At 36.4% G+C, this 25,802-nt stretch overlaps 1 protein-coding gene across 1 annotated transcript in view; it reads left to right on the top strand.

The window, feature by feature from the left end:
- chsy1 (chondroitin sulfate synthase 1) overlaps positions 1-24,885 on the top strand; it is a 208,895-nt gene extending 184,010 nt beyond the window's left edge. Inside the window, exon 3 of the mRNA XM_051711643.1 lies at positions 23,208-24,885. Coding sequence (XP_051567603.1) covers positions 23,208-24,803 — 1,596 coding nt within the window. The 3' untranslated portion in view covers positions 24,804-24,885. The remainder of the gene's footprint in view (positions 1-23,207) is intronic.
- The last annotated feature ends 917 nt before the right edge of the window (positions 24,886-25,802 follow it).

The raw sequence follows: 25,802 nt of genomic DNA on the forward strand, positions 1-25,802 counted from the left end.
ATTCCCTTGCACTGTATATAACCAATTTGTATTTAGATTTGCACTATGTATGTGTATGTGTGTATGTATGTATGTGTGTGTCTGTGTGTTTATTTATGTGTGTGTATGTATGTATGTGTGTGTGTGTGTATATATATATATATATATATATATATATATATATATATATATATATATATATATATATAGTGTGTGTGTGTTTGTATGTATGTGTGTATGTGTATATATATTTTGTCTATTGTGTATTCTATATATACTTTTTTCTTTTCAATGTTTGTTTATGTTTTATTCAATTTTTAATTATTTAAGTCTTGTTGCTGATTTTGTATTGTTGTGTACTGGAAGCTCCTGTCATCAAGACAAATTCCTTGTATGTGTAAGCATACTTGGCAATAAAGCTCATTCTGATTCTGATTCTGGAAAAGACTTCGAGTAAAAAAAAGAACCTTTTCTTGTGGCTGACATACTTTGACATGAAGGCATCTAGATATTCAGCTTTGAATGCTGTAGAATAAATCTGTATTAAATGAATAGGATTTTAATATGAGCCATTTGGCTAGCCAATTGGTGCTGTTCTTATACCATTTCGGCATATTAAAGTCCCATTCTTAACCTCCTCTATGTCTGCAGCTATATAGAAGATCCTAGAGAAGGCACACTTTTTAAAAGCAGCAGTGTATATATTGATCATAAACAAAACATGGCACTTCTGTCGTTGTTAACTATCAATTGCTGCCTGTTAATATGTCTCAGGTTGCTAATGTTTCTTTTGTCATATATAGCATACACCAGATGGTTTAAATTTTGTTATCCATGTTTCTTGTTTATAGCCATGAAGTTTCTATAGCCCAAAACGTTTCGAAGGATATCACTATGCCAACGATCACAGTTTGGGGAGTGACTCCTGTATTTTGTACACACAGAACAATAATTTAGGTGATTTTCAATCTCAAATTGTAGCAGTGTGTGTCCTAAGAGTACCAACACTAGACTCTGTGTTCTGTTTAATCTAAGCATTTTGTTGCTCATATTGTTGTCACGATACCAAAATTTCAGTAGTCTGTACCGATACCAGTAAAATTTCACAATTCTTGAAAAAAAAAAGGTAGGTAATGTGGTATTGAACACACTCCTTTAGCCTATTAAAATGTTAAATTCCAATGTAAATAATAAATTAAAACAATAGCATGTTTCCTTGGTGTTTCTCAATTAAGTAAACATTGCAAGTTTTTTTAAGTACGATTTTTTTCTAAATTCTATTTTATTTTTCCCAAATGTTTAAAGTTTACTAATTGTCTAATTAGTAAAAATTAGAAATTGTCTAATCACATAAATCCAAACTTTAATGAAACAAAAATAGAACAGTTACTTTTCAACATGACATTGCATTTTTTTAAATCAAAGTTTTAGTGAAGATCCTCACAACATAATCTAAAGCACAACATTGGTCTTATTTTTGTCAAATAAAGTGCTGCACAACAAAGCATCACAATATAAATGAAAACATTGATAAAAACTTCTATTCAGAACAACAGCACTTGCCTGTGAGATATTGGTTCAGCATAACAGTAATAATAATAATAAAATACATGTAAAATTTTACACTAATAATATAATACACTAGAAATGTATTTCTGTCACAATTTCTTAAATTCACACATGAAGTTTTTACTTTGAATTTAACTTTTATTTTAACATGAAGGCTTTTCTGGTTCTCTGTTTTTGCTGATAGTTTCACACTTCCAGATAAGACGTTGGTTAAATGTTATGTAAAATGATGCGATTTAATAATATAAATATATAGTCTGCAGGTGCTTTGCATGCATCAATGAATGTGAGCTGTCTCTCATTTACTACAATAAGCATTGCGCGCAATGCTCATAAATTGTGATGTTTTCAGCATGTGAACTACTTAAAACATTTATTTTGCAGGGCACAGTTCATTCCGACTGTATATTTATTTAATTAAATCGTATCCATTTGCGGTTTAATAATCACACTTGGACATTTGAATCACAATTTTAATTTCATTAATTGTCCATTTCAGTGTAAAAGGAGTCACAAAACACATGCTCAAATAAGAGTGTGAGCATTTTTAAGCAGCCGTCTGTCAGTCAGACAGTCAGAATTGAGTTGGTACTGCAGAAACACTGGTATTGTCATATCTTTTTTATTTTAGTATTGACTTATTTGGTATTTTTGACATCACTGGTTGCTCAGTAACTTTTTTTGAGATTGAGGAAGTCTAGGCTTATATTGTCCACTCTGAGTGTGACCACATAGAAAGCCATATGGGAACGTGAATAATGTGCCAGGCATTCAGTAAATTTTTGTTTAATTGGAAGGTTTTTTTATTTAACTTGGGTTCAGTGTCATTCCATTCATAATTTAATTTGAAATAATTTATATCAATAATAATTTCACTTCAAAGAAAAGTTAAACAGCTGTGTTGCATTGTCTGTTGTTGTCAGAAGTTTGCTGTTAAGTTCACCATCACTGGCAAATAGCTGCACACTTGTTGCAAACAAACATTTTGCTGCAAATTTTCCATGAATTAAATGCAAGTTTACCACAAATAAAGTTTTTGCAAGACTAAGTAAAAAATTATTAGTTTGAATAAAAGGCCCATGATGCTTGAGTCTATTCCCTGAATTCAGCTGCAGCGTCTCTGTTAATGACTTTGCCCGAGGCTAGTTTTCCCCACTTAGCCACACTAGTTAAGGGGGGTCAAAGCGTGCACCAATACACCCACTTGACATCACTGAAGTCTCAGTGGTAGACACATTTGATTTGTTGAGTACCACAGCAGATGTTAATGAGGAGACCTTGACTGCCTGCCTGCCCTTCAAGAATCCATACCTATTAATGTCCTGCTCTGCTAGTCTTTCTTCTCCATGTGATGCCATTCAGTTGGCAGGTGCTGGATGAGGCCATCAATTATCAGACTTGCAAATCTGTGTTGAGGTCCATGAATCGATCCAATAAAGAGGGCAGTGACAGAAGCACCCACCTCTGCTGGGCATTTCTTCAACACCCTTCATTATGTTCTGAGACTGTCCTTTGTGGAGACTCCTGTGGCCTGTCAGTAGGGGCAGTTATTGGCCAGAATGATCCAATCTACAGGCAAATTGCTGGCTTTTTATTAAAAGCAGGTCTCTGTTCTTGAATATTGATTACGGTAACCTGAGGGTAATTTGAGATTAAAATTTTGTATAGTTGAGCTCTATGTTCTATTTGAAGTGGACAAGGTAAAGATTACTGTTTAGGGGTCAGTCAATGACAAGTTTTTCATTTTTTGGTGAACGATACATGTAAAGGCAAAGTGTGTAATTTCTATGCCACTAGCGTCACCGAACAAACTTGCAAAAGTAATATGAAAAAGTATTTTAACATAAATAACACATCACCTTTAAACTAAAAGATAAAAATGTATATTTGCTTTTTAGAGTAAGCCACTTTCCCTGTTGTAATTCTGGCTGAATGGATGACTTATTTTCTGCTGAGAATGCCGATCACTTAAGATGTCCTCCAGTGATACTTTGACATGTAGGCCTAAACTCTTTATCATTCCATCTCTCTCTTTCTCTCTCTCTCTCTCTCTCTCTCTCTCTCTCTCTCTATCGATAAGGAAAGACATTTCTTGTTCTTAGACAACAAGCCTTTCTCAAAATGATACGGAGAAAGTCGCTTAATCTGCCATGTTTGCGTCATTGCGGTAGTTGCATAACAATGCTTTTGGAAATGGCATGCTGAAGTGTTTTCACGCAACGTTCCAGAGTGCAAGAGAAATGTGTCAATACAGGCCCAGACCAAAGAGATTGATCATGCAGTGACAGGAACTGTGAAATCATCATTACTCACTTCCTCTTGCAAACCCACTGTCGAAATTAAAAAAAGACAAAATCAAGAAAGAAGTTACTGGTACTGTATGAAGCTGAAGTGAACAACTTACAATTAAGAGAAGAATTGTCAAGACTTTTAAAATTACAGATTTGCTATTTAATATCGTTAGAGATTAATTTTGAATTTGTGAGAAGGTGTTTGACTTAAGGACATGTCTCCCTTGATTCCATATGTATGATTATTTTTTGTGTTGCATTTTGCAAATTTTGGAAGAAGGGGATGGTCTTTTGAAAATGGTACACTGTTTAATTTCTGGAAGCTCACTAAATGTTTTTTCGACTTGGATATGTAGGGGATAATCCATGGCTAGTTGTGCATTAAGTGATTTTAATGCACGACGTGGAGGCAAAGAACCTGGTTGCCCCTGGAAAGTGCATTCAAATCATTTAACACACACCTAGCCATGGATTATCCACGTATACCATGGTCAATTGCCAGCATTGATTAGTTACAGCTGTCATTGATTTTTGAACTGCAAATTTTGACTGGAAGATTAACAATAACGGTTAAGTTTTTCTACAGGTTTTTAGATTTAGAGTTCTGCCCGTTCAAAATCAGACACAGAGATAAATTAGTGTGATAATATCACAGTTTTTTGTAGACCAAACTCTCTTTAAAAAGTGTGAATTTAATTACTCAATCCAGAAATAATAATAACCACATAATGTAGAGGGGTTGACACTCCTCAGAACATGTAATATTTAATTCCTTTGTCATTTTCACATATTCTTTGTCATTTTCACATTAATGAGGAAAAACCGGCATTGCTGACATTACATTTGTAAAAGTTGCACTTACTGTTCATGATGAGGAGAAAATAATCCAAAACACACTAATCCTGCAGATTGTGACCTCTGAGACATCCATATGGTACCCATTAAGGCTGCACGATTGATTGAATTAAGAATAAAATCGTGATGTGGCCTTACATGATTACTGAACCACAAAAGACTGCGTGTTATGAAACAGTCTCCATTCAGCTGTTAGCCCTAGCAGCACATGTTGAGCAGGGCAGCAATTTTAGATGTTTATAATATTACAATTTAAATAATCTTGCCTCATCGTGCCAGACCGCAAAAGATGAATTTGATTTTGACGCATCCCCCTCCATGCAAACTACTAAATCTCAAATCATACTTTCCTCACAAGAGCTTTGGTGAGTAATACAAGGCTGATGAACACTGTTGTCTTTTCCATGTTTCCTGTAGATTCACAGTTGAATTTAAGAAGGCACTGCATGACTTGATGATGTTTTTTTATGATGTGACAGTTAATTCCAGCTTTGAGAATATAGGCTCCAGAGGTCGTTTGAACTGAGGCATAAAACTCTCGCAATGTCTCATTACGGAGGACAGCAGAGTAGGTGCATTAATGTAGAACATATAGAATATGGAACTACCTGTGCATTAAACAGTTTTAACACATGCATTCCATCCAATTAGAATCGAGTATTCGAACAGACCATGGCATAAGATAATGCAAATAATAAATAATGCAAATAAATGTATTCTGTTCAAACTTAAAGCTGATGGAAAATGTACTTTATTGAATAGTTAACTAATTGGCATTTCCTTAACCCTTCTGTTCTGGAGAAAATTTGAAACAAACATTCTGTTCGGATCCAAAAAAGACCTGGTAGAGGTCTCTTTTGTCTTGGATCAGTAAGCAACAACCTAGCAACCATTTAGTAATGTGCTAGCAATGGCCTTGCAATAATACCCTAGTGACCACCAAACACAATCTAGGAACCACCGACCAACTGCCTTGCAACTACCCCAAGTAATGCCTTCACTATAACCACCACCCTAACAACCACCTAACAACACCCTATTACTGTAGCTACCACACAAATCTGTATCTTTGTGTTTGTAGCAATGGAATTAGGGGGCTGGGTTGTGTGTGTGTGTCTTTGTGTATGTAGCAATGGAATGAATCTGTATCTTTGTGTATGTAGCAATGGAATGAGGGGGCTGGGTTGTGTGTGTGTGTGTGTGTGTGTGCGTGCGTGCGCGCGCGCTTGTGTGTGTGTGTGCGTGTGCATGCGCGCGCTTGTGTGTGTGTGTGTGTGTGTGTGTGTGTGTGCGCTCGCGTGCGCATGCTTTTGTGTGTGTGTGTCTGTGTGCCTGTATTTTCTTGAATGAATAATGTCACAAGATCACACAATGTTGCAATTAAACCAGCATTATTTAGTTGTGGACTAAAACATTGTCACTGCATAAATATAAAACAAGTATCATACAAATTGTACACATTTTTTACTTGTTCATTTATTAATATTTGTAGTAAATCCAAAAGCATTTTAACACAACATTGTTAGTCCCCAAAGGGAGATACTAAGTTGAGAGTACAAAACAATTGTGAGAAACTGTTGTTTTGACAGCTAATTGTTTTTTTATTTAATCAGGAATTATGAGGTGAAGTAGGGCCTACGTTGTAGACTCAATGTGACAACTTATAGGTCTACAGATGTACACCATCTTTTTGAGTCGAACACCTAACCTTTTGAACTGTAGTTTAGAGCTATGACCAAGGTGCCACACAATCGACAAGTCTCAACAATGCCAAAGAGATATACCGAGCTGAGAGTGAACACACAAAATTGTTGCTGAGATATACAGTATTGCTGTTGTTCATGCAGGTTTTTGATGAAACAAATAAAATAAAATAAAAACATTTTGAAATTTCTCTCTGTTATTGTCTGAAGACAAAGGATAAGGAAGCTATGATACATAAAAGGTTTTGATTAAATTGACTAAGCATTTTGACCACTATGTATTGCTGTCTCCAAAGTGCTCAGGGAAGCTCAGAAAATGATGACGATGACGCATACCAGTTTTCTTATTAATCCAACAAGGCATTCAAAAGATATATCACTTTTTATTAAAATTCAAATTGGTGGAGAGGCAGTATGTCATATGTCATAACAAATGTATCACTGAAATCCTCATGACCCAAGTCAGTGGTAGCCAACCTTCCTGCAGAGCTCAGCTCCAACCCTCCTCCAACACACCTGCCTGTAATTTTTATCCTGAAAAAAGTAACCCCTTCTTAGGGTTACCAATGACTTATTGATGGCGGGGACGCTGGAGAGAGCGTTTGATGCAGTTGATCATTCAGTTTTAATTAATACATTCAAGAGATGGTTGGGAATATCTGGAATGGCTTTGGACTGGTTTGTTTCCTATTTGTCAAATAGGAAATGTGTAGGATCGGTTGGAGCTCTTCAACAATAAATTGTGGTGTTCTGCAAGGATCCCTGTTAGGGCCAAAATTGTTTTCTCTCTCTCTCTCTCTCTCTCTCTCTCTGTCTATATATATAGAAAATTTGAAAATACAACATACATTTTCATTGTTATGCAGATGACCTATAGTCATTGAATCCCAATTATCTGTCTAGTTTAAATGTTCTTCAAGAGTGTATAGCAGATATAAAAAATTGGATGGCATGTAATTTTCTGCAGTTAAATTCTGTTAAAACAGAGGTTGTTATAATCAGTCATGGTTTTAAAAAAAAAAAGTCAGATTGAGTCAGCACTTAATCAAGTGGTCCTGAATATTCAGCAGGTGGTGAGAAATTTGGGTGTCTATTTTGACACAAATTTATATTTTGAATGTCACATTAGGAAGTTAGTTCAGTCTCGTTTTTATCAGTTAAGGAAAATTCCCAAGGTGAGACAGGTTTTGAATTTTAGGGATGCAGAGCTTATTAATGCTTTTATTTGGTCTTGCCTAGATTATTGTAATGCACTGTTTTTAACTTAAAATCTACACACTTTAGCACAACTTCAATCAATAAAAAATGCTGCAGCTAGACTCTTGACATGAACTAGGTCTTCAAATCGTATTACTCCAGTTTTAGCTTCTTTGCATTGGTTACCAAATCATTAGGGTTGATTTTAAGATTTTATTAATTACATATAAAGCATTACATGGTTTGGCACCAGATTATTTAGCAGAACATTTAAGACCTTATGAAACAGTTAGACCTTTTAGATCTTCTTGTCGTGAAATGTTGGCTGTTCCAAGATCCAGATACAAAACAAAAGAGTGTGTTTTTATTTTATGTTTTGTGAAGCACTTTGTGCTGGATTGCCGAAAGGTGCTATATGAATAAACTTATTTTTATTATTATTATTATTATTTTAATCCTGAATACCTTGAATAGTTGTTTCAATTGTGTCTGATTACACTGTAAAAAACATTCCTGTTAAATTTACGGTAAAAAAAACTGGCAGCTGTGGTTCACCATAAAAAATACGGTAACCACGTTTCAGGCTTTATGAGATGTAATTTTTTCGCCTGTATATTTTACGGTGCATTACCATAGTTTATATTTTAAAATTATAAATTTGATATATTAGCCTTCTGAAACTGTAAAAATCTGCTTTTCACTTAACAATACATTATAAATCACCGTAGTAATTACAGAAGGACACATGATGACATGAAGTTCATCAATAGTGGCCCTTCCAGAAGCAATGACCAATGTAGAGACACTGTTCAGTGTCACTCACACATTAAAATCCATCAGGGTAACACATGTGAAATTAAAATAATGCAAGAAACATTAACTAAACTACATCAAATATAACACAGAACACCCCAATGTGATAGTAAAAATAATAAGAGACATAAATATTCCCATAAAATATAATAAAATATAATGGGTCACGCAGGAAATTCCGCCCTATTATTGTTTTTTACTGTAATATTTACAATAGTTTACCGTAAAAGGTACATGTACTCTTTTTAAACAGAATGTACATTTTTACCATTACCTTTTTTACTGTGAAAATCATAATGTTTACATATACAAAATGTCATTTTTACAACATTTTACTGTAATGCTACATGTATTGTCTTTTTAAATATATTTGTACAAATTTACCATATATGTTAAGGTAACTACCCATTAAGCAATTAAAGTTTTTTTTTTTGCTGTAGCATTTTTACAGTCTTTTACCGTTAAAATTATGGACATTTTTATAGTGTAGTGTTGGATCTATACACTTCAGGAAGGAGCAGGGTTAGCTACCCCTGACCCTAGAAATCCTTGACCCATTGGTGGCACTGTCACCAAACTTGGCATGAAATTGCAGAAAATGGTCCTAATGAAGCATACCAAGTTTCGTTTCCATAGTACAAAGCATGGCTGAGATACATCCTCACTTCTTGTTTCACGTCAACCTCGTTAACTTTGCATTAAAAATGTTGTAATGTTGTAATTTCTCTTTGTTTTGTTTTTTTGTTTTATGTTTTTTTGGACGAAGTTTGAAGGAATAGTAGTGTAAAAATTATGATCATCATAATCCAAGATTGTGGCCACTGTAATGGAAAGACTTTCAATCAACGAGAGGAGAGTAGTCAGGGGCAGTGGTGGCTCAGCGGTTAAGGCTCTGGGTTACTGACCAGAATGTTGGGGGTAATTATTATTATTATTTTTCAATAGCAATTTATTTATGAATAATTTCTTAACTTATTTGTGGCTTTGCTATGCAGTCATGTCAAACCCTCAAGCCTTATTTTTGCTAAAGCTTTAGAAAACTGAAGGAACTGAAGTTTGCGTTGGTTGTAGTTGAGTTGATAACAGCCATTTAATACAGTGAAATGCTCTTGTCTCCACTTCTGTCCACAAAAACCTGGTGTCATGGGGTTATTTTAGATTTGGATAGTAAATTGTAGCAGCCAAACATATGTGAAATTACACAAATGTGCAATTAAAGTGAATCTGTAGTGCTTGAAATATAATGCGCTAGGCACACGTTAGCACACCTGTCCGAGCTCTGACTGTCTCAAACTGCCACTCACTGGATGTTTTTTGTTTTTGGCACCATTCTGAGTAAACTCTAGAGACTGTTGAGCATTAAAATCCCAGAAGTTCAGCAGTTACAGAAATACTCATACTAGCCCATCTGGCACCAAAAATCATGCCACGGTCGAAATCACTGATATCACATTTTTTCTCCATTCTAATGGTTGTTGTGAACATTAACTGAAGCTCCTGACCCATATCTACGTGATTTTATGCATTACACTGCTGCCATATAATTGACTGATTAGATAATCACATGAATAAGTAGGTGTAAAGGTGTTCCTAATAAAATGCTCAGTGAGTGTTCGTTACAATATAACATCAGGAGTAATCACTTCCCACTGAATAGTGGAAAGAATTACCATAGATTTACTAAGCAATTCTTTAAGTTACCAACTCAAAGGCAAAGCGAATGTTGCAGTTCAGTTGGATGTTTTTAGTTCTCTGACTGGAATCTTTAGGGGGTCAGCTCTTTGTAGAACAGGAGGTTGTTGCATCACAAATATATTGACTTTGATGGTGCTTCTATTTTACGCATGGATGGCTGTGCTGTGATGTTGCTTATTCATCAACTGATAAATCATAGTGTTCTTCCACTTTCTGTGGGATTTTTAAGAGCCTCCCCAGTCAAGACATGCTTACACGCTGATAAATTGCATCACAGCACTGCTGCAAGACCACCGTTGCCTCAGCAAAGACTAATGTCGCTGCCCTGCAATTTACTTCACTTACGATATGTAGCAGACTATCTGAGATGCTATTAACATAAACATACCCAATGAAAAATACAAACAAGACAAACATTACACTTTTCAAAAGTAATGATTTATGGGGCTGTTTTAAATCTAAAATTAAAATGTAGTTTTTAAAGGAGAAAAATAAAGAGTAAACAGATCAAATAATGCCAGAGTTTGCTATAGAAATTGAAAGGCCATATTTTTCCGTATTGAGCTGATCTGAAACTCAGAGCAGGTAATGTCAGAGTTGCTCAGTGAGAATTTCTGTACTATAAAAAAATAAATAAAAATAAACACATTATAATGGCACAATCAATAGTACAATACTGTTCCTGTGATTCAGGCCTTCTCTCCATCTAAGAGAACAGTACAGTGTCTAATTAGAGGAATAGTTCACTCAGAAATGAAAATTATGTTCTCAGTGTTTTCACCCTCCTGTTGTTCCAAACCCAAATGCTGTCAAGCTCAAAAAAGGACTAAAAACCTCCATAAAAGTACCATAAATGAAGCTTATATGACTAGTGTACTTTATTCCAAGTCATCTGAAGCCTTACAGTATATTTTTTTGAGGAACAGACCAAAATTTAACACATTATTCACTGAAAATGTCCCCCTCCACTGCAGCTTTCAAATCTTAAATATTAGAACTGCTGCGTCACATTCTATTATGACTCATGTGAAATCCAATGATGTTTTGCCTTCAATGATGTCAAATCTTTTGAGTCTGAGTGCAATTATGGATGAAATTTCAGAGCTTCAGCGAAGGAGTTTATCATGTTGTGAACTAGATGTCATGTGGACTACTTTTATGATGCTTTTTATTTATTTATTTATTTATTTTTGTGAACTATTCCTTTTAATTTTTCTTTTTAGTTAACATGTGGGCCATGCTTATATTCTTTTAATGCATTTTTAAAAAGGCTGTTTAATTGTATCTCTTGATTCAGACTTATTTGAAGCACATACTTTAAATGTTTTAATTTCATCACCATTCAATGAAAAAACGAAAAACAGTAATTGCTCATAATTTTTTATAGGTAAAAGAAAGGGAAATATGTACTAGGGATAATACAATACCTCTATTAAATATTTTATATGCAAATTCTGAGGATAAAGTAGGCATAGGCATTTTTGACTAATTTTGTATTTGAGTACTCAAACCCACAAAAATAAGTTATAAAAAAAAAAAGTATTACATGTACGTAAAATGTATAGGCTCCTTTGTTTTATTTACAAATGTTACCAAGAAAGGTTTCAAAATAAGATAACTTCAGCAAACTATGCTTTTCTTTAGGAAATGAAATGAACTATATGCATTAATTAAAATGGAAAGAAATATTTAAATGTTAGAAAAAAAAAAAGAATTGCACTTTTGGAAACTCACAGAAAAGACCAGGGGACTCGGGTAAAGCTTCAGTAGGATTCTTTATTGTTGAAGATCAGGAGCATCAGTCATTCAGTCTACACATCCGAATGTCCTGTCTTGTGCTGCAGTCATCAAGCCTGACTTTGCGAGGTATACATTGTAGTTTTATATACATTTTAGGGGGCAGTCCTTACAATTGGAGACAAAGCACTAAGATAACAAGATTAAACTAAGAATGCAGGGGGAGTTGGCAGTTTTAGGAACCCGCCACAGACTGGGGTTTCACCCACCCTAATCCAATCAGCATACAGTTGTGCTCAAAAGTTTGCATACCCTTGGAGAATTGGTAATATATGTACTATTTTTAAAGAAAACATGAGTGAGCAGGCAAAACACATTTCTTTTATTTCTTATGGGATTCATATTCAACTGTAAGTTATAACAGAATGGCACAATCATAAAACAAAACATGGCAACAAAGAAAAAAATGAAATGACCCCTGTTCAAAAGTCTGCATACCCTTAGTTCTTAATACTGTGTATTGCCCCCTTTAGCATCAATGACAGCATGCTGTCTTTTGTAATAGTTGTCTATGAGGCCCCAAATTCTTGCAGGGGGTATAGCCGCCCATTCGTCTTGGCAAAATGCTTCCAGGTCATGCAAAGTCTTTGGTCGTCTTGCATGAACTGCATGTTTGAGATCTCCCCAGAATGGCTCGATGATATTAAGGTCAGGAGACTGTGATGGCCACTCCAGAACCTTCACCTTTTTCTGCTGTAACCACTGGAGGGTCAACTTGGCCTTGTGCTTAGGGACATTGTCGTGCTGGAAAGTCCAAGAGCATCCCATGCACAGCTTTCGTGCAGAAGAATGTAAATTGTCTGCCAGTATTTTCTGATAACATGCTGCATTCATCTTGCCATCAATTTTCACAAGATTCCCTGTGCCTTTAGAGCTCACACACCCCGAAAACATCAGTGAGCCACCACCATGCTTCACAATGGGGATGGTATTCTTTTCGCTATAGGCCTCGTTGACCCCTCTCCAAACATAGTGCTTATGGTTGTGACCATAAAGCTCTATTTTGGTCTCGTCACTCCAAATTACAGTGTGCCAGAAGCTGTGAGGCGTGTCAAGGTGTTGTCGGGCATATTGTAACCGGGCTTTTTTGTGGCATTGGCGCAGTAAAGGCTTCTTTCTGGCAACTCGACCATGCAGCTCATTTTTGTTCAAATATCGTTGTATTGTGCTCCTTGAAACAACCACACCGTCTTTTTCCAGAGCAGCCTGTATTTCTCCTGAGGTTACCTGTGGGTTTTTCTTTGTATCACGAACAATTCTTCTGGCAGTTGTGGCTGAAATCTTTCTTGGTCTACCTGACCTTGGCTTGATATCAAGAGATCCCCGAATTTTCCATTTCTTAATAAGTGATTGAACAGTACTGACTGGCATTTTCAAGGCTTTGGATATCTTTTTATATCCTTTTCCATCTTTATAAAGTTCCATTACCTTGTTAAGCAGGTCTTTTGGCAGTTCATTTCTGCTCCCCATGGCTCAGTATCTAGCCTGCTCAGTGCAGCCACGTGAGAGCTAACAAACTCATTGACTGTTTATACACAGACAATAATTGCAATTTAAAAAGCCACAGGTGTGGGAAATTAACCTTTAATTGACATTTAAACCTGTGTGTGTCACCATGTGTGTCTGTAAAAAGGCCAAACATTCAAGGGTATGTAAACTTTTGATCAGGGCCATTTGAGTGATTTCTGTTATTATGATTTAAAAAGGAGCCAAACAACTATGTGATAATAAATGGCTTCATATGATCACTATCCTTAAATAAAAGACAGTTTTTTTGCATGATCAGTCATATTTTCAAAATCAATGCCAAAATTTCACAATTTCTGCCAGGGTATGCAAACTTTTGAGCACAACTATTTGAAATGGCTTGAGGTCTTGTGAGCATGCCTAATAAATAGTATCACCAAAGGGGCCCAGCTGGTCTTGAGAATTAGAGACAGGTCAACATTCACCCACAGTTTGATTCTTATCAAAAATGAACTAAGAAACAGGCATAATTTATCTGTGCTCATTCTGAATGCTAGATTGTATATTATTTTAGTTTTTCATGTGATGTTATGTGAAAGACAGTGGACAACCTGACCATATATTGACACTTAAATGTCCAATCCCACAAACCCTCACCAGCATCTTACATAGAAACCAATATTGACGGCATAAAGGCAGTGCACATAAAGGTAAAGCACAAACTCTGAGATTGCACAAAGGATCTACATTTTTTTAAAATAATTTCACGCTATTATTTAGAAAAACAAGTGGTGAAAGTTATCTCTTTATAAAATGCGCTCACCCTTGTTGAGAGATTTAACGCTCATAAACATACTGCTCTGATAACTCCCAAATTTCTCGAACCGATTTAAATTGTAATTTCCACCATAAAAGCAGATCAATGTCCTTTAGTAAGCATGACTCCGACAAGAACTGAATAGCAATAGAGTAGAACAGAATAGGAATCAACATTTAGTATTAGAACATTTGACTTTGCTCTTAAAAGCACAGATGGCATCATATCCTTTCTTATCCAACACCTCGATGACACACATCAACAGCGCGACGACACACATCAACAGCGCCCCACAGTGAACTTTGTAACTGTGAGATTTGTTGGAGATTCAGAGGGAGAGTACAAAGTAATTCAGCACTGCTTGTGGTAGGCAAATGCACAAACGAAAATCAATATGTGATTTTCGAGTAATGTTTTTAATGCTCAACTATCAGGTTCAGAACAAGTACTCAATTCTTAGAGTACTTGTGCACATCCCTACGATAAAGAGGGTAATATTTGTATTATAAAGCAATATATTTTTTACATTTACATACTGTACCTAAACAGAAAATAATTAGACTTCTGTTTTTTGGTTATTGGTACAGTTACACAACACTGTCAATGTTTTAACAACTTTTAATAAAAAAAATGATAACAAATTACCATTACAATAAACATCACATATAATTTTGTCTATATTTAGCGTGAATTAACTCCAGATGTTGTTTCTTTCTTTTTCTGTCATTGCTTCAGCCAAGCTAGCAAGTAAGACAAGCAAGTTTGAACGAGTGGCTGTCTGTGACTGTCTTTCAGCATTTCTGCATGTTAAGAGGAGCGAAAGGAGCAATAGTTCCTATCATACACTACTATTTGCTTGTATAATTGTACACATACATTTTCATGCTAAGTACATAATAAAATCACTTTAGTTTAAAAACACTTTAGAATATATATATATATATATATATATATATATATATATATATATATATATATATATTATTTTTTTTATGTGAGGATCAATATTCTCGATACAGCATTAATATCGGAAACATCCGCCCATCCCTAATATCTACTATTATCTCATCTGCCACAAGTTAAAACCAGTAAGTATTGTTCTATCAGGAAGACTCACAGACTTGAGTGAAATTTAAGATGACATTTATTTGATGAATATAAAACAGAAATGTAATGTCTCTCTTTGGCGTAAGACCCGTCTGACGGTCTGAAGAAGTTGCACTCGGAACCGTCATATCCTGCCGGAGATAAGAGGCAGGGGCGAGGAGCCTACCCCCGTGCAGGATGGGCCTCAACTGGTGGTGGTGGGGTGGTGGATGTTGCCGTGTTAGCACACTGAAACGCAATGTGATAGATTGTGAGCAGACTTATAAGGCACTGGCTTGCATGTGATTGGCTAGGAGTTACCTAGCTAATGGTGCGATGATGTACAGAGGCTAGTCTTCCCGCTATAACTATGCTGCGCTTACACTTACTGTGTCAAAGTAATACAACTTCTCGTATTACTCTATTATCTGAGCTGTATTCTGTTCAGACGAATTTAATCTAAGCAGTAATCTTGCATCACATGATTTCACTCGCCATAGATTCCCACAATAATTACCATTCCGGATCAAATCTGTGAGTCACCCAACACTTGGAAGCGATGGTCTGTCATAACAGATCTGCTGTGCTTCTTGTGAAACCTTTGAATACTATCCTACCTAGAAGAACCAGTGAGAATCAATTATACACCAAAATCAATCAATAAATTTTTTTTTTCAGCAGGAAGCGCCATTCAGCCCATTTTACTTTAATAACTGGACATACTGTATGTCAGTGAAACAGGATATTTTAGAAGAAATATTGTTGGGTTTCATTTAATTTTATATTTTATTTTGAAACATTGATTGTAAAGTGGGGTGTTGCATACCAGAATGGACCCGTGGTTGAAGGGGTTGTATAAAAGGGGTTCATGACATTAACCGAAAAGGAAAGTTGTTTGAGAGGCAGAGCAAGTTATTACATTTTGATTATAGATAATGACTTTCTTTGGAACACATTACACCAATGAATCTTGCACAATAAATCCTGGAATTTAGTAAATATGGTACATTTTTTGCTGACTTAAAATGGTTTCCCCTCTAACATTTCCATGCAAAGCTAATCTTCTTGGTGCATGATAAGGGGTAACTGAGCAGACTGTTTTTCTTTTGCTGTTTGTCAACAAATACTAAGCTTTAACAAACCAGCAAAATGTTAACACTTTGCTTCACTGACAAAAAAATTGCTTGTTGAATATAATTCACAGCAGTGCTGGGTTTCAGTGATTTGGGCCACATTATTTTCATTGCTTAAGATCTTGACATTTAGCGTAAAACAAGTGTAATGCTATTGTTTTTTGTATATATAGTTTGAATGACCATAGGATGAGGACTGTATGCTTCCTTTGTTTTAATGGAAAAATTATCACTCACCCTCATATCATTCCAAACCCATATGACATTTTTTTTTTTTTTTCTGTGGAATGCGAAAGGTAGTCACAAAGAATATTTAACTTCAGATATAGCTATTGTAGGTTTGCCATAATTTAAGCATGGTTGGTTCTGTTATTGATCTATGTTGATGTCAAAGCTGGCAGGCTGTATTTACCAAATGTGCATACAGTACACAAATAAGATTTGAGAGCTATTAAAGAAATATTACATTATTAGTGGATATATATAATTAAATTATATATATATATATAATTATATTTATAATTTATATTCTATATACTATATATAAATTATATTCTATTATATATAATTTAATTTATATTTTAACAATCTTAATTTAGAATAGAAAATATAACATATAATTCCAGGCTATTATTATTATAAGAAAAATATTGCAACATTCAAATGGAGGCTAAAGATCAGAAGAGAAACTTCTTGTTTAAGAACCATTTCTGAGGTTGTACGGAATTATGGCACATGACAGTTCACATATAGTCCCAATGCTGTTGCATCCTGAGATGGTCTGAGATCATATGCAGTGTTCTCATAGACAACACAAAACTTCTTACAAATTGTCCCTAGATGTCTGACGGAGAAAAAATAGTGAGAACTCTTCTTATGTGCGTGTTTCGCAAGCGTGCCAAAGCATTAATAAACCTCTGACCACAGCGAATCAGAGACATATCGACAGCTTTTCTTTCATCTGTTATTCAAAATATAATCAAGTGTGCTTCTTCAAATGTGCATCTTTGTGTCTAATGGCATTTCTTGTAATTTGTCACTCAAAGACGTCTTACAGGTAATCTGCCTGGTGGGTAGATGAGCAAAATTACCCTCCAATGCGTATGAAATGGCGGGTGCTAATTTCATATCCTGACCAGCCCACATTTACATTCATTGTACGGTAAAGTGCTGCATGAATATTTTGTGAAACTTCTTTTTGTGTAACAACATGAGGGTGAGTTAATGAACACCAGTTACATGGAGTTACATGGACACCAGAAAGCAGCTTATTGCGAAAAGCAACTTTCCCATTTACATGCAGCTCAGTCAGTAAACAGCTTTCTCCACAGCAATGTAATTTATCTGCGACGTTTGTGTAAGTAGAGTACAACAGGGTTAAAGGCACCCCTTAAGGAAATTTTGCTTTTTTTTCTGGTCACTATATATATATATATATATATATATATATATATATGTTTTATTTTTTTATTATTTTTTTTTTTTATTGAAAAAAAAACAATTTGTGTGAAAATAAATAATAATGGAGGGTTGTTTGGATTAAATTTCAGTTTTTTAAAAAAAGGTGGTGAGGGAGCCTTTTACCCCACACTTGGGGTAAAAGGCCCCTAGGGGGTTTAAAGTGATATTGTGTAGATATAGGGGCAATAGCCCCTGCAGTAGGGGGGCTTTTTACCCCAAATACTATCCTTTCACTTATTGGGCAGTTATTGAAAAATGTTTGATTTAATTACCTTAAAACTGAAAATGATAAATAAGTATTTTGTTTCAAAATAAATGTGATAATTTCAGGGATTTTCATGAGCTATATAAATTTGCAACATTTTAAAAATATATATACAAAATTTGATCAAACTGCATCAAAATCAACCTTTAGACATTACACGTAAAGATCTCATGGATTTTGCATTGCATAGTGACAAACAGGTGTTTAGGAAAGTGCTATGGTAGTTTTTGTTGGTATTTAGTGTTTTGGGAGAAAATAAAATCAATGAAGCTGTAAGGGGTTCAGGATGGGCAAGGAGGAGGCAGGAATCGGCAGAACATCTTGGTTACTGATGTAACCTCTGTTCCCTGATGGAGGGAACGAGACATTGTGTCGATGTAGTGACACTAGGGGTTCGCTCTAGAGAGCCCCAGTCACCTTTGCTTTATTCAGAAAAGGCCAATGAAAATTGGCGAGTGGAATTTGCATGCCACTCTCCGCCCCGGACATACAGGTATAAAAGGAGATGGAGTGCACCACTCATTCAGAGTTGTGCTGAGGAGCCGAGAGAGAGTCCCGGCCATGTCAGTGGTCAGTTCAGTGCCACAGCAGGAGGGACACAACATCTCGTTCCCTCCATCGGGGAACAGAGGTTACATCAGTAATCAAGACATTCTTTGTCTGTCACTCACTCGAAGTTGTGTCAATGTCTCATGGCCATCCGGTGGAGAGAGATAACAGCCACACCCAGAAGCACAAAGGCAAAAGAACATCTTTAAAAAGACGGCAATCGTTTGTGCGAGCTCTTTTAGAGAAAATATAGTCTTTTGGAATATACTCTTTTAACACCTGTGGACTCAGCTGCCGAAGCACCCAGGAGAAGCACAACACTCGACCTCGCGAGGGTGACCGCTGATATGCGCCGTAAATTCCAGCAGCAGAAGATAAGGTGACGAGACGAACACACACACACATGCGCTCGGCTCCGAAGAACAAATCTGAATGAGTGGTGCACGCCATCTCCTTTTATACCCGTAAGTCCGGGGCGGAGAGTGGCATGCAAATTCCACTCACCAATTTTCATTGGACTTTTCTGGATAAAGCAAAGGTTATTGGGGCTCTCTAGAGCGAACACCTAGTGTCACTACATCAAGTAGATTTCTTGCAATAAACTGCTTCCCCTTTCATGTAAACGAGCTCAGAGTTAAAAACAGAGTCATAAAAAAGTAAACATTACTTTAAGTTTTTCAGCAACAGCAACAAATAAACATGAAAAAATCGTAATCTAAAATACATTTAAAAAGTAATTAATAAAATACTTAAATGAAGTTAATCTTTACTGTGCTAATATTAATACAATAATACTGAGTTTATGCAGTCAGAGTTTGACTGAGAATCAGACCTGTCAATGAAATGTATTGGGCTTAAAGCTATTACAGTAAATTATCCAGATTAGGACAGTGAGTGTTTTTCTCTGTCTTTCTCTTTCTGATTAATAATGATTGGCCTATAATACGACAGCAGAAGGTCTGTTAGGCTGCATTTACACATTGGACAGATCCGATATTTTGAAACAACCTCAAGGTTTTTGTTCTGTCTGCTTAATTTGATGTAAAACAATAAAGACTATTTTATATCAATATTGCTTCAAGACAGCTCAGATTTTTGTCCCGTCTGTTTACACTCATAATACATCAAAGGTTGTGTTTACAATAATATCGTGTTGAGGGGCATTTTTACCAAGAAGAGCATTTGACTGTTCATGCGCACAGCTGCATTCACCACAAGACAAAAGCGCACTATAAGCGCAGACATATGCATGTGAGCTTTTGAAAGAGCGCCGGCATTTCAAACAGTGCGCAGGCACCAAATTGATTCAGTACTCTGTACTACCGGTACTTTACAAATCAGTGGCTATTAAAATATTGAACAGAGCAGAAATTCCTCCTTGTGTTGACATGTGAAGACCAGTTTTGAGAACTGACCTTTAGTTCCTCTAAATGTTCCTCTTTTAGCTATACTTCTCTGTTTGGCTGTGCCTTTCACATCTAATTATGTTTCTATATACAGACACCACTTAATGGTATTTAGCTCGAAACTTTAATGCAGAGCCTGATTAAATCAATGGCTATTATGGAATTTTATGGAGTCATGAAATGGCATAATAAAAAAATAAGTGACCTAGAGTCTGGATAATTAGGGGGTTGTTCATGATGATTGTTCCCAGAATCCAGACTGCTACTGTACCTTTCTCAGGCTATCAACTTGAGCAAGGCTTTTTCAGGTTGCTTGTTCCTGTCACACCCTTATCGCTGAACCAGTCAACATCAACAGCTTGTTATCTCACTCTTCTACCAGCCCAAGTGTTAGGCAAAGTGGGATAAAGGGAATAAAGCAGAAGGTAGTAGACGAAGTGATGGTAAAAATGAGCAGAGTTTTATGAATAATCTTGTTGTGTTATGTTTTTCTCAATGCTCAGTCTGATTTCATCTGACCAACATAAGTTCAACAAGAACAGAGAACATATACCAAGCAAAGACAATGGAAAATTACTGCTTCACAACACAGTATCGTAATGTTTAGACCTTGAATGGAGACAAATCTTTATCTCTAACTTGTGAAGACAATACAGCACAGAACACAGGATTAAACAGAAATAATAATGCATAGCAAAAGCAAGGAAGAACATAAAAAGAAAAGTAATAAGTCAAATGAATAGAAAATATACTGTATAAGAAAATAATATGAAAAAATAAAAGAAACAACATAAATGAAGCACAACACAGATGTATGTTACTTCAAGAGAGCAAACACACTTAGGTTGCCTTTAGAAACTCAAATTAGAAACTTAGACTCTTAGACATTTGCCTACATAATACATAAAACAAAGCAAAAAAGCTGCAGGTGGGGCATGACCAAGAACTGGACTGACTTGCCTTAAAGGGACTTTGGTTGTTGTCTTTTTGATGTCAAAAAGCCTTTGTGGCATGAATAATTGGTAATGCTGGCCTTATAACTAGTGGTCGACCAATATAGGTTGTCCTATGGCCGACACCAATGTGTAGGGTGCAGGTTGACTATAATGCCAATATATAATACAATGATGATAATGATAGCTAAGGAGATGCACCAGAAATATTTAAATGAAATAATCCTTCTATTTTACCTCAAAAATATAGTTGAAAACTAATTTATCCATTGGCAAGACTGTTGGCATTTTGTAACTGGTAAGTCCTCTTTTATATTATCCTACAGGCTTAGCTAATAATTTCGACCTTACACATTAACTGTTGCTGTTGTTGTATTTTTGTTTTTACATTGTTGTTCTTGGTCTTTTGCCCCTGTATGTGTGCTGAACCAGTTTACAGAACTGCCTTAGAAATGGGTTAGTCAGGTCTTTTGACTCTGTAGTAGTCAGGGTATCGCCTTCCAAAACTCTCAGACAGGCCTTGTTTCTGTAATCATACCCATGTCACGGTATCACATTTGATGTGATGATTGGTCTTGTGGCCACTTTCCAACCTTCTCCTGTGCCTTAAGGCAAACTTTATTTTTTTACATCCTTATTGGCATTTTGAGCAACAGCTAAAGTGCATTTGGCACAACACAATGCCTCGAGTGCCTTATTGCTTTTATAAAACACAGATAATACACATTCAATAAAACAATATTTTATTGGAATATTTAAAATATAGTACTGATATGGAAATAAAGCTAATATTTGGTCTCTGTGAGTGCTGTGCTTGGTTAGATTAGATTAAATTCCACTTTATTGTCAATGTGCAGAGTACAAGTACAGAGCTAATGAAATACAGTTAGTGTCTAACCAGAAATACAAAAAGTGATATAAAAAATCTGTAAATTATGGTAAAGTGCAAATGAGGTAGAATAGCAGTACAGTGCAATGATCAATGAGGTACAAGATAGTATAGTGCAGATGGACATGTAGTGTACAGTAGATGACATAATATAGCATATTCTAAAGAATCTGAACAGAGGACTTGCCCACATATCACACACATGTACATAAATACAATGTATGTATAGTACACAAACTGTAGAAATGCAGTAAAGTAAATATGTATTGTCTGTCCACCTTATTTTGCAAAGCGGAAGCAAGCGGCTGCGTTTCCGGCAAGTGTGGCAGAGCTCCGCTGTCATTGACCACATTGTAAATAACTAGAAGGATAATAAGGTCAGAATGAATGATATGGGCTTATAAAATATTACACAACCACAGGATGTACAGCAGAATAATATGCCAATGTCGGATAATTTTGTAACCTCAGCATTTAAAGTAAAAGACTTACTCTTTCCTTCACTTGTTGCTGTTTGTTGCATCAAAGAGACGATAATAAAATCTGCTTCTTTCTTTACAGAGAGCGTGACGATGCAGTTTTTTAATGCCTCCATTCATATATCTGCAAAATGTCCAATGTTGCCTTTGTTTATTCCAAAGGCGATCAGCGTCTGATCTCTCATTCATTCTGCCTGTACAACAGAATGTGGTAAAACAATGGCAAAATGCGATAAACTGTTAAACTATTTGCACTACAAACTAATGTGTTGATGAAAATAATGATTAATGATAATAATATGATGACAGATATTGCTAGTCTGCAATATAAAGCAACATAATGTAGTATTTTTGTATCGCAAAAATAGCTGGAGGTGGCTTATACCGAAAGAGGTCCATGTTCAAGGTGAATAATGGCGGTGCCCTACTCGCACTGAAAAATAAGGTGGATAAGGAAATATTCTAAAGTATATATTATGGTATGCATAAATAATAATATTGTATAAATATACAGAGAGTTACAAAAATGTGCAAAAGTCAGAGGTCACATGTACAAAAGGGCATGTTTTTGCTGATGCCAAGGTTATTAAGCTTGGAGATCAGCTTGGATGGGATGACGGTGTTGAAAGCAGAGCTAAAATCAATGAATAGCATCATACAAGTAAAATTAGTATTGTTATTATTTGATTGACTGGATCGGTTAGGTTGATAGAGCCATTGTTTATATTTCTGTGTAACAATTGATAAATGTGTAGCATGTGGGAAAAAAAGTTCTGATCATTAATCCTAATTTCCTCTTCCAGATGCAGCAACTGTTTTATGAGAACTATGAGCCAAACAAGAAGGGCTACATCCGTGACCTCCACAACAGCAAGATACATAGGGCCATAACTCTTCATCCCAACAAGAACCCACCATACCAGTATCGACTGCATAGCTACATATTGAGCCGCAAGATTGCAGAACTGCGCCACCGCACCATTCAGCTTCATCGCGAGATCGTGCAGATGAGTCGTTATAGCAATACCGAGGTGCACAAGGAAGACCTGCAATTGGGAATGCCTCCTTCTTTCATGCGCTTTCATCCCTACCAACGAGAGGAGGTGTTGGAGTGGGAGTTCCTTACAGGGAAGTATATTTTCTCATCCTCGGACAGACAACCTCCACGCCGTGGCATTGACTCCTCGCAGAAGATGGCGCTGGACGACATCATTATGCAGGTCATGGAAATGATTAACGCCAATGCCAAGACGCGTGGTAGAGTCATTGACTTCAAAGAGATCCAGTATGGATACCGGAGGCTCAACCCCATGTATGGGGCAGAGTATGTACTTGATCTGCTGCTACTTTATAAAAAGCACAAGGGGAAGACCATGACCGTGCCTGTTAGGAGGCATGCTTATCTTCAGCAGACCTTCAGCAAGATTCACTTCCTGGAAGAGGACGAGATGGATGCTCGAGTGCTGGCTGCCAGGATCAACCAGGACTCGGACTCGCTCTCCTTCCTGTCTAATTCTCTCAAGATGCTCGTTCCATTCAAGCTGAGTGGCCCAGGCATAGAACTGCATGAACCTAAAGAAAAGAAGATCAACATGCTTGTGCCGCTGGCGGGACGCTATGAGATCTTCATGCGCTTCATGGCAAACTTTGAGAAGATCTGCCTCATCCCCAACCAGAACATCAAGCTGCTGATTCTGCTCTTTAGCACTGACAATAACACAGAACGTATTAAGCAGATCGAGCTGATGAGGGAGTATCATATGAAGTATCCAAAAGCCGATATGGAGATCAAGCCAGTTTCCGGCCCATTCTCCCGTGCTCTGGCCCTGGAGGTCGGATCGGCCCACTTCACCAATGATTCCTTACTCTTCTACTGTGATGTGGACTTACTGTTTACTTCTGAATTCTTGACGAGATGTCGTGGAAATACCATACTTGGCGAACAGACATACTTTCCCATCATCTTCAGCCAGTATGACCCAAAGGTTGTCTATGCGGGTAAGGTGGCCAGTGAGAACCACTACATGTTCACATCGAAAACAGGCTTGTGGAGGCACTACGGTTTTGGTATCGTCTGTGTATACAAAAGAGATTTGATCAAAGCAGGTGGCTTTGACGTCACCATCCAAGGATGGGGACTGGAAGACGTGGACCTCTTCAATAAATTTGTCCAGTCTGGGATTAAGCTATTCCGTAGCACAGACACTGGTATTGTGCATGTTCATCATCCCGTCGTCTGCGACCCCAACCTAGATCCCAAACAGTACAAAATGTGCCTGGGTTCCAAAGCGTCCTCACATGGCTCAACGCAGCAACTGGCGGAGCTGTGGTTGGAGAAGAACGACCACGATTTCCAAAAGATTTCGAACTCCAATAATGAATCAGTGAGGACAGAATAGACCTAGCAAGTACAGACCCATCCGTCTTCCTCTTCATGGTGTTTTTTTGAACTACCTTATTGATTTTTTTTTTTTTTTTTTTTTTTTTTTTTTTTTTTTACAGAAAAGACTTCTCTGGATATATTTTAAAAAGAATTGTTTTGTAAAATATACAGGAGCAGAGCAAAACCTGAATATTCAGTCTCAATCTTTAACATTGTTGCAAATTCTTAAACAAAGGAACATTGAAGTAAAGCGTCTCATCGAAGCTTTTGAGCTCTATTTTCCAAATCATATACTGAGCATTATATTTATGGCACCTCTTGTAAGGACTGCTGTGGACCTCACCTATCTGAGTATCAATAGATGCATCACAAAAGAGTTTTCTGTTGAAGAAGGACTTTCTGTTTGGATGTAGAAATGTGGTGACTGGTAAATGTTTATTTGTGACTGTTTACAGAAAACTATGAAAAAAGATGAACAAGTGATTCGTCCTATGATAAGGTGATCTAAAAAACAACAATCTTAATTGTGACAATTAAGGGCCATTGATCAAAATTTTCATCTTTTTCCAGTTTATTTTTCTTTGGGTGTGTGTGTGGGGGGGGGGGGGGGGGGAGAGAGATCGATAATAACACTGTTTTGTTTTCTTTGAGTTTTATTTTTTTTTATTGACTTCTGTAATTGAAACTGCTGGATGTAGATCTTTCCAACTCATTCCCACTGTCTAATTTATTGAACGTTCATCCTTGATGTATGATGTCAGACTGAGGTTATGTATATTAGAGATTTTATAACCATCTCAGTCATGGATAGTGTTTTGGATTCCTGTTTGTTTTCCTCTCATTACTTTGATTACCAAAGACTTTTTGCACAGTTGCTGTAGGTGATATTGTGTGTGTGTCTGTGTGCCCAAACATAAGGCAGCGAAGCAGGGAAAACATGAATTGTACTGTAGGATGGTGGTACCTATGACCAGATTTTTTTTCCCTACACAGTTCTATAAAGGTATATATAAAA

Source organism: Myxocyprinus asiaticus, chromosome 1, assembly GCF_019703515.2.
Source record: "Myxocyprinus asiaticus isolate MX2 ecotype Aquarium Trade chromosome 1, UBuf_Myxa_2, whole genome shotgun sequence".
NCBI classification, from domain to species: Eukaryota; Metazoa; Chordata; class Actinopteri; order Cypriniformes; family Catostomidae; genus Myxocyprinus; species Myxocyprinus asiaticus.